Below are 10,858 nucleotides of genomic sequence, written 5' to 3'. Positions count from 1 at the left end.
TTGTATCCGTTTGTTACGATTAATTATTACATCCTGTTACAATTATAACATTTTAACAAGCTATCTAATATAAGTGCAGTTTCCATTGACTTTAATTAAATTCCATGATTGCGATATGTCCGTACTGTTGAAATCGGCATGTTTTAGCGATCAGTGATACTAGATAATTTATAATTTGCTCTCACTAAATATTGTCAATTTTGTTTTAATAATACAACTGCTATTAAATTAAATTATTTTTCGTTATTGATTCTCTCTCTTTCTCAATAAACGAAATGATGAAATATGCAACAAATGAAGATGGATTTTATTAATTTAATTTTCATTTTATCTAGCCTTGACGTTTGTAACATATTTCATAGGATGTATTTTTCTTTGTATTATTTTGTGCAGGACACAATGATGGATTGCGGAGGAGATAGCGGAGAAGATAATGGAGGTTTGGAGGACTTCGTCGACTTAGCCACTGATATCACGGACAATTCACGTACAATACGAGGTAATTTATTTATATATTTTTACAACTAAATATTATCTGTACGTCATAAATATCCGTGCCAGATAATTGCCCAATCGTAAATAGTCCATAAAAAATCCAAATTATTTCTAGATGATCTAAAATTGAAGATTTGAAAGTGTAGATATCTTTTTTCACGGTTGGGGTTTGCATATGAATAACAATAACTTATACAATATGAATTTGGAATGAGAGAACGTGATAATAATTATGTTGTGCCAATTTTTCAATGCGATTATTTCTGATTACATTATTATTTAATTATACAATCAAAAATGTATACTTTCGCTATTTTTCCGTTATTTGTATATTTTCGTTTCCTACTTTTCTGACATTTCGTTTTCTAAGATCTATATGGAACACTTTAGTAATTTGAAATTGACAAGTAAATACGATAAATTTGACCTCCTTTCAAGATTTAAACGTGAAATGGAAATATTTTGCGACATCTTATATAGGCACTCGCAATAAAGACTCGTATATGTATAAGGACTTGCAGGAGAAATTCATGCTCTAGAAAATCCATATTTGCGCCCCGTTGTAAAATGTCACCGTCATTTTGTCGAAACGTCATTTCCTGTAATAACATTGGACCATGCTGTCTTGTTTCACCAACCTTTATCAACGTAAGAATAGTCGTGCAAATTTGTATTTTTTAGCAATTTGTTAAATACTCGAATTAACGTGCAATTGTTCCGTGAACGAGATTATTATAGTAAGTTTGTTTAAGGATTTGTAAATATTTTTTGAGTTTTAACAATTTTAAATGAACTGTTAAAGTAATAACGTTTTAAAAACAAATTACAAAAATGAAGTCTAAATTCAGTAACAATTGTTTCCTTTGAAGAAAGTTTTAACATTGAATATCTCTCATTTTGAAGAAAAGCTTGTTTCTTCATTTGTATAACATTGTATAACTTGTAATTAGTTTGCTGAATTGAGAGATTTTCAAGGCGATAAAATGATTGGCGAGAAAGCGCAATAGGAGCGCAATATTCGAGTTGCCTCGATTAAAACTTTTAATAAGGTGCAAATGACGTAGATACCTTCTATAATAGTGTAACAGTGCGAAACTTTGTACCCGTATTTATTCGTAAAGCGGTACGCGCGAGTAAGCCATTAAAATTTATTAGGTCGACGTCATTAATCACGGAATATAAGTCGGATACTGCTCGCTAGGAGAATAGCTTTGCGTTACCGCTTATACTGTACTTGGGCCGATCTTCTCCTGAAATATGGATTCTCTATGCTAATGTCGCGGCTTTCTGTGTACGCACAGCTACAAGAATTTCTATTCGCCGACAAGAATTATGGTCCTCCTTCGTCGGAGCAATTTCAGGCGATATCACTAAACGATATAGATTGTAATGCGACTTAAAAATGCGCGTAAACAAATTTATGATCGTCACGATGACGCCGATTGATTGACCGTGATAAAAGTCGATCCGAGTATAATTTAAGTCACAATATGCTACATCATTATTGACGATCGAGTATAATTTTATAGTCGTGTTATCGTAAATCGCACTTGCTCATTCGCGTGGAGAATACACAAACGATTCTGTTATTCAAAGATAATTTCATCAATTTTTACAAATTTATTCATGAGTTATTCAAAAAGATAATAATAATAAACATTTTATACGGCTAACACAGAAAAAGTACATTTTATAAATATTTTACAATTTATTATACAATACAAACGATACACAATTTGCATATGCGATAAATTGTTGCAATAATCGGTGCACACTCTTGGCATATAATGTCATAGTAGTATTATTTTCTATCTCTACTGCGATGGTCTACACATTGTTTTTTTTGGATATAGAAACAATCAGTTCGTTCGTTAGGTATCTTTCAGTCCCTTTAAATCGTTGCTTAACCTAACCCAACCCAACCCAGTCCAAACTTTGCTACGTCTCGTAGACTATAGGAACAGGACATTTAAATGCGGGTATCCCTGTGGGAACGTCCGGCACAAAGAGTCGCATTGATGCTTCCTTAAGAGGGAGAGAGAAAGAGATGTCTGAAAAAAAAGGAGAATCAACGAACTCGCTCTTGCGACTGGTCCAGACTTTTCTATTATCGTTAAGAAAAAAAGAGAACAAGTACTTACGACGCGGGTCGTTACGTTCGTCTGTTTGAAAAACGTTGATCGACTACCTTTGTGACGTCGAGAAAAGATATGGTAATAATGAAGACACAGATAATTTGTATAAACACGTATACTCTTTCCCAATTTTTTCCCCGATTGTCTCTCGTTTACATTAATTTGAATTATTATTAAATGCAATAATTATTTTACGTTTACGTTTTAGAATTGAAAATTAGACTATAATTTTTTTTTAATATAAAACTTTTATGATCGTGTTTCAAGTATAGGTCCTTTTATTATTGCTATTTTTAATTTGACATCGCTGTATTTATGAAATCAATCATATTTCTTTGTATATAAAAAAAACTGGACTAATTTCCTCTGCATATATTTCTTCGTCCATGTTGTCGTTTATTAAATGATTTTTACTATTGCGAATCCTGCGGCGAAACGCACTTAATCGATCGGCACTTTTCGATCGAGATTGTTCCCGTTCCCAGGAACAGGTATCTCAAAGTTACCCTCGCCGGAGAAACGACCTTTCCGCTCTCGCGATGGTGTGTGAACAGCGAGTAGCATACACATGTACGGTACCGATGCATCGAATCACATTATGACACACCACACATGGACGAGGGAGATGAGAAAGAGGCGAGGACTCTCGCCGTGCGAAATGCGGCGATTCGCAGGGCGGATGCGACAGGGTGTGGGTTTCAGGCGACAGGTAGTTCCCGTGGGACGTTTATGGGGCAGGATTCCCACAGGACCGCAAAACCGGGCCGTCGGCCTCATTGCGGCGGACTACTCATCGAATCGCGGTCCGGTTGTTACAATAATGCACTCTCCCGGTTATTGTCGTCGATTCAACGCGAGAGTCTACCGCGCCTTTATTCGCAGATGCATTGCATCTGCGAAGTCTTGTCTTTTTCGAGAGAATCTCAGTATGGGCATCCGGCGACCTAACGAGGTTCATAGTGGATTAGGATTGGTCTCTTATTGCTCTCATTTATATATTGCACATACATCAGCCTGTTATTATAAATAAATTAAAAATGTTAATTTTATTTCGTACGCAAATTGATTGTAAAATTTGATTTTGCCACTAATCTCATCTACGGATACCTTTGTGGAATCAGTTTTTCTTTTGAGTTCCTCGGGTTTCATTTCTTCGAGTCAATCTTGTCGCATTAACAGATAATCTAGGCCGTTTGCAACCTGCGTAGATGCCGCCGAACGGTTACTGACCTTGTTAGGCATGGACGAAGATGATGAGGATCTTCTGTCATCGTCAGAGGACGAGGGTGTCGAGGTAGACATCGACGAGCTCGAGGAAGACGACGAGGAAACGGATAACACCAAATTGCTGCATCAACTCGCCGCATCCCTAGCCCAAGAACTCAAATACTCCCAGAAACAATCCTCGAGCAGCAGAGTGGCGTATCAAGATCAAAGTGCGATACATAATGTGGAGATGCTACAGGATACGAGTTATCTCGGTCACGGTTGCCTTCAAAACCAAGTGGACCATTCAAAAACGTCTGTTCGTCAAAACGGTTTCGATCGCAACGATCTTAATTATTTCGACGACCTCGACGAGCAAAATGCGAATTTCACAAAGTTTACAAATTTCGGGAACCTCCGCCAGGAACCACATGGTCGAACCTTTGATTCTTCCAACTTAGATCATCGCCTGTGGACGAACGATCCAGCAGCCACAATACAGCAGGCTGGAAAATCCTTGAGCAGCCAGCAGGAGCAAAATACCGACTCCTGGACAGCAGGATGGGATGCTTGCGCCGCCGAGGCTCTCCGATATCTCGTCGAGGATGAGGGCCTACCGCTTCATCATCCTACGGTTATCGCTATGAAGAATTACCTAGATCTGCAGAGGGAGAGAGCGTTCACTCAATATACTGGATATACGGACGCCAAGTCGCAGGACATGAGTCTACTTCTGGATTGATGAGGCTTCAACATTAAGGTAGCGAGCGATTCAATTTTTTTCTTGCGACGTGTCTCGTTAAAGAATTTTTGAGAGAGAAATCTGAGATAAATTAATCTTGTTATTTAAATAAAACGAGTATAAGAACATGACGTGTTGTGAGATCGTTTGCACGAGACTTGTTTGCTTTCTTACGCATATTTTTGCCATTTTTAGTGAAACATTTTTATTTTTTTATTCACAAAGATGTTTTGTCTAATGTCAGAAATAATTCAACGTTACTATTATCCACTTTTTGTAATTTTGCTATCTTCTTGTGATTACTTTTGTTGAAACATTGCGTTGATATACATTGTGACTGGAGCGTCATTTTGATATCGGTTTTAGCTTTCGATGATAATAATTTTTAATAATACAAGTGTTCATACGCTGGATCGATATGAACGCTGTTTCGTAATAAGATATTCTAAACCTTGAAATTTGTCATGAATGTCTTAATCAAAGCTTAAAATATTTTTCTTCCATTTTTCTTTCAAAAGGATAATAGTTAATTCTTAACAATATTTCTCGAAGAAGATGGCTTCGGGCAGCATAAAAGAAAATATTTCTAGCATTTAGAATCATCGAATTGTAGAGAAACGACCGGCGAATCACAATTAGAATTATTCTTAAAACAAATTCCTAGGTTAGCCTGTCATAAATAAAAAGGCGACCGAAATAATTTAAGTACGATAAGCGGGATAACGAAGGAAAGGAAGAAAAAGTCAAATACTTTATACGAGAAAGAAGTGTGAGATAAGCACATCAGTGATCGCCGACAGAATATTGCAGAATGTTTTCTGACTGTTATGAGAAGCGAATTCGTTTACACACTCGAAATTACGTCGATAAAAATAATTATTTATAAATTATATCTGCAAATAATTTAAAGAATCGATTGTTCGAATTGTTGCATTTTGTCGGCGATTATGGGCGAAACGATTTACAGTCAGATCGTATACGAAGAAATTGGCTACGATATCGACAATAGAAAAGAGAAACGTCTAGCCCCGAAAATATTGTATATAATTTGGGTTAGGCGAGAGACGACGAGAGCTCAGAGATTTAGATAGGAACTTATTCGGTCGTAGATCAGCGAATCTTTGTTTCTGCAAAAAAGAAAGAAACAACAACGTGGTAATATGAGATTTCACGAGGAGTCCAATTCAGATGACCTGGAAAGTGTGTCTTCTTATAACGCACTAGTAGTATAATAAAAGGGTGGTTTCGTTTAGAGCAATGTTACTCGGAGCAACGATGCTGAACGATACGTGCGAAAGTGTGCACGTCGGCTGCCTTGACACGTTTCAACGACATCTAGAAAAACCACTCGTCGCGAAATCTCATAAATTTCTACATCTTTATCGTTATTTAGATCGTACGGTCGTCATTCCTCGTATACGAGACATTGATCGGGGTCGTACATCGATTGCAGCGTCAACGTTAAATCGATCTTGCGTTAATAAGAAGAGCAGAAGCAAAATGAAACGAGATAAATGAAACTGATTATCGTCAGTGATTCAGGATCGACGATTGACTTCGATCGTGCGTCACTTATCGAGGAATCAAACTTAACATTGCGATCGATCGCACGCGAAGGATCGCGATGCAACTGCTAAGTGAACTGCGGGAAAACTTGTCAAGAGTTCTTTTCGCGCCATTTTTTTACGGGAAGTAGTCGACGTACTTCCCACGCGACCGAATAGTAAAGTTGTACATATGTATAATATCGTTTTAACTTATACACAACTATTGTTACTTTTACAATAAAGCTCTGTAGATAACATTGACCAGTAAATAAACGACCGCTAAATTAATTAAGCCCGTCGTCTCGTTCTCGTCTTCCCAGTCCTTAAACTTGGCCGAAACGTTCGATCTGAATGCGTCGCAAGAATTGTACCTTTAGGCATTTCCTGGAAATCTCATTTTAATTACATTTCAATCGGATTTTAACCAATCAAATCAGGGGCACAACTCGTAAAGTGGAAATTTTATCTTGAAAATATTGTTGTACCAAACGTTGTGTACGTCGTTTACGTGACGATATAAATGTAACCTAACACTTTTATAATAAAATGGAAAATTTTTACAGCGTATTTTTACACCGAGCTAATAAATGAATACATTTGGCTTTTTTCTCAGTTTGTTGACGCGTAAGGAAAATGTCCTTTTTAATTTGTCGCAAATTTGTAGTAAAGAAAACTAGTCTCGACTAGGAGAGAGAAAGTGAGAAAAAGCTGTTTGGGCGCTCATTGGATATTCTCAATGTAGCAACGGCCCGCGATGTGATACGTGGTGCGATGGGACTTGTGGAAGGGAACATACGCGAACGAAGAAACGGTTGTGGGCCTGGCACGCGACTAGCTTGAAAGGAATCGCGCGCCGTGCACCTTTATCGGGGTCGTCCGTCGAGGAGGGATCTCTCTACGCCAATGGGGCATCTGGTGTCGGTTCGTAGCACATGCCATGCATCTGCTCCGTCGAGGTACTTTTGTTGTCTTCGACGTTTGCGTCCAGCGAAAATAAGCCAGGGCAACAGTTCGCTGTTACCAGGAGAATCTATGTGCTTTCTTTCTTACTTACCGTCTCGCAATCCTTGAAAGTTGGCCGATCTCCCGAGATCGTCTAGCGATTCTATAATCGCTACTGGGCTTGTTCAAGGGAGACGGAGAGACTTGGTACCCACAGGAGAGAGACCTGACGGTAGGGGATGTTGATGTACCGACGGATATGTGTCCTCAAGGTATATTGTAATTTCATGATTTCGCTGGAAAGATGCTGTTAGCATATATGGATGATACAAAGTGTGACATAGATGCTGTGTCATTACAATTGTAATAAACATTGGATGTATGTTGCACTACACTATGTGGTCCCTCCCCTTTTGTTCCTACCGCGGAACATCTTGCTGTTCAAGATGAAGCATGTGGTTTTTTCACTTTTTTTTTTACCATATGAAATCGTTTCGGTTTTTTGGACGCATTGGGCCAGCGCGAGAGACGGAGGAAGAGGAGATGATGTACGCGAGTCTCGCGAAGGGGAGAGAACAGCTGTCCCGGGTGGTACCCGTCAGGTGGTATCCCGTCAGTTCGTCAGCTGCGGGGGTGAGAATACGAAAAAAGGGTTGAGAGGACATTGCGCTCGGGCGACGGCCGTTGACGTTGCATACCGCCAATCATATTGATTGGAAGAAAATTGACGTATCGATACTGTGCTAGACTCCATACATCTCGCAGAAACAAGCGATGTATTGTGCGTAAAAGCCAAATCCAATTACATGAATATTCAATAAATTTATTAAACATTTTTATTGCATTTTAAGTTAACGCAGTCATATGCGTTACAATTGCACGTGTTTGACGAAATGTTAATAATACAATTGGGTGGACTCTATTAATTATGTATATTCTTGCGTTAATTTCAAAATAATTAATACTTAAGTAATTTAGATTTTAGGTAATCGTTATTGCACAGTACTTTATCGTACTGTCGTTTTATTTCTATTTTTGTTTTTTACTTTTCGTAACTACTTTGCTTCTTTTTAATGGCAATGCAATCTTGACGAAACGAGGATAATTTGCGCAGAAATGTAGAGATTCATTATCAGTTAATATCATTAAAATAATTATACGCTTCATCGAAGACACCTGCGAGTTTTGTTTATAGTGGCGAGTTAAGAGGTGAGTTATATGTTACAGACACATGTTGTTACAAGCACTAGATAACGAAGCAACTTTAAAAGTAAATTATCACTCGCATGCCACACGATGGTACGTCGCGATTTTTCCGTTCGTGAAACTTGATTGCTATTTTAATAACATGCGTGACAAGGTTGCATTCTGAGCCAATGATGACGCAGATAATTTCAAGGGAGACAGATTTATACGTTGCGTATTTTCTTTTCGACATCTTTATAAATACGATATTTACATAAATCTGAAAAGCAACTTGAAGCACAAAATATGATAATTTGTAATTTACATTGCGTTTATATCCATAACGAGCTAATCGTGTCCGACTTGTTACGTATTGGTGGACCGCAAACGAGATGTTATCCTATTCTCGTTACAAAAATATGAAAAGCTTGATAAAATCTCTCTGCGTATATTATAGTAATAAATTTACTCGTGTACCTTTAGTGTCATCAATCAAACCCTGAATGTTCGATAACTACTACTTTTAACAAATTGTCTTTGCATAACAATGTTTTCAATTTTGATTTGATTTCAATTTCCTTTTTAATTAATACATAAACGACAAAAGAGTATTATACTTGTTATGTGAATATTAATCAGTATATAAGAATTTCTATATTTAGTGAGAAATGTTGATCAAGATCGTGCCAGGACCCACAAGCCCTCGATTTAGAGACGAAAGGTGTTCAGCACGAGCCACGATCGTTTCTTCCGGGCAGCTGCCGCTATTTTTCGAAAATAAAGGTGGGCCCCGCCGTCTGTTCGCGGACCCGCCACGTGTATAAGGATCTCTATCTCATTCCATCGGCTTTTCCCCAATTAACTGCCTTGATTATTCGTCTCGACGTAAGAAACGCGGTTCATTAGTCGTATTGCGCAATTCCTCACGATTATACAAAATTACCGAGCGACATGAGTGCAATGTAGCGACTGTAGTCGAGGGCTCGACCCAATCTCCTCCGCACGGTTAGTAGATTCTGCGTTAGCAGATGTATACTTCCGGCAGCTGTAAAAGTGGTGTTGTACCTCCTTTATAGGTGCACGCGCCCTCGACACGCACGCGGCAAGACAATGAACACCGATTGGCCATTAGATCCGCATCTGGCGGATCTCGTGAAAGATCAATTTTCTATACCAAAGTATCAATTCAACGCTCGATTCGATCGGGCAAAATGAATTGAGCGTTTATATAATTTTTCGCAATACTTTTTTGTAGACCCAATGAGATACAGTTTTAAGATTTGATTTAATTTCTGCGTGTTGTTACTTGTCGAATTTAACGCAGTCTATTGGACGATCGTAGAGACTACTGGACTGGCGTTCGTGCCATTTTCGTCGGCAGATGATGCACGAAATAACGGATGTTCGTATATGAATTTTTTTTATTAATATCTTCCATCTCCTTGACGCATAACATGCTGCTACCATCTGTGCATAAGACTTTTTCCGCAACTTTAGTTTCTAAGACAATTTTTTGTACTAGTTCCCAACCAAACTGTCCCTCTCTCTCTCTATCTCTCACAAATAAATTTTATCGTACACATAAAAATGCGACGTTAGCTTTAATATGCGAGACACACTATTAATTCCACTTCTTTTTGCTCAATATCCTTTGTCTCTAGTTATCAAACAGATAAGTTATATTCCTTCTTCTTTTCTCTATTAAGAAGTTGTAAAATTGGAGACGTGATACTTGGATAAGTTATAATTTGTCGTGTTATAAATACCATTTGAAAAATCGGAATTTTCGGATGAAGCAGATGGCGGATTACGTAATACGGGATCTATCGTGTATCTGCATCTGCGTACGCTGATGGTCGCTCTGCGCCGGTTCACGGACGAGCTAATTCAGCCAATTTACTTGATTTCCTCGGCGCTGCCACAATGGACGGCCGGCATGGCCCCTATGGTGTGGCGATGCTTACCACGGTGGCCTGGCGTCTCTTGTCTTCGACACGGGAGTCACGGGACCGCCGTGGAATGCAGACGTCTCGAATTAAATTAAATGCGCGTCACTTAAGGCAAGCCTGTTTACCCACCCGCGCCTATTATTGTCACGGCTCGTCTTTGGCGTTGATGTTCTCAAAGCACCTCCGTATAGTAACAAGATTGACAATGAGACATTTATTTTCCTAAAGACACCCGTACCCTCGAGTCGACCGACTAGAAAGATCAATTCTACTTGATAAAGAGAGAACTGAGAGTGCCACTATAATTATTTTTATTTATTTATTCTTTGTAACAAGTTGATTATTTTCTATTCTATTTTTCTATCCGTATTCTTTAATTATTCCAGCTTTTGTAATAAAATTGAAGTATTAAAATAGGATCGACTGAAAGTTAGAAATGTAACAAGAGAGTGTAAAAATATTCCTCTGATATGCACGAAAATATTCAAGTTATAGTAAGGTAAATTAGATAAAAAATGTTTAATTTTTTGTTGGTTGTACATGGTCACTGATGCAATTCTGTTCTAATATTATGAATATTAGATTCACTACATTTAATTACAAAGAATGATAAAGAGAAATACAAATCTATTCGTCTATTTATAATACAATTACGGA

At 38.0% G+C, this 10,858-nt stretch overlaps 1 protein-coding gene across 1 annotated transcript in view; it reads left to right on the top strand.

The window, feature by feature from the left end:
• Positions 1–6,692, top strand: part of LOC105566886 — a 12,853-nt gene extending 6,161 nt beyond the window's left edge. Inside the window, exons 2-3 of the mRNA XM_012021279.1 lie at positions 394–499; positions 3,839–6,692. Coding sequence (XP_011876669.1) covers positions 394–499; positions 3,839–4,578 — 846 coding nt within the window. The 3' untranslated portion in view covers positions 4,579–6,692. The remainder of the gene's footprint in view (positions 1–393; positions 500–3,838) is intronic.
• The last annotated feature ends 4,166 nt before the right edge of the window (positions 6,693–10,858 follow it).

The sequence above is a fragment of the Vollenhovia emeryi genome, unplaced genomic scaffold (assembly GCF_000949405.1).
Source record: "Vollenhovia emeryi isolate VEMERY1.0 unplaced genomic scaffold, V.emery_V1.0 DF939142.1, whole genome shotgun sequence".
NCBI classification, from domain to species: Eukaryota; Metazoa; Arthropoda; class Insecta; order Hymenoptera; family Formicidae; genus Vollenhovia; species Vollenhovia emeryi.
The sequence above is the reverse complement of the archived record's forward strand: the minus strand, read 5'-3'. Positions and strand labels throughout refer to the sequence as shown.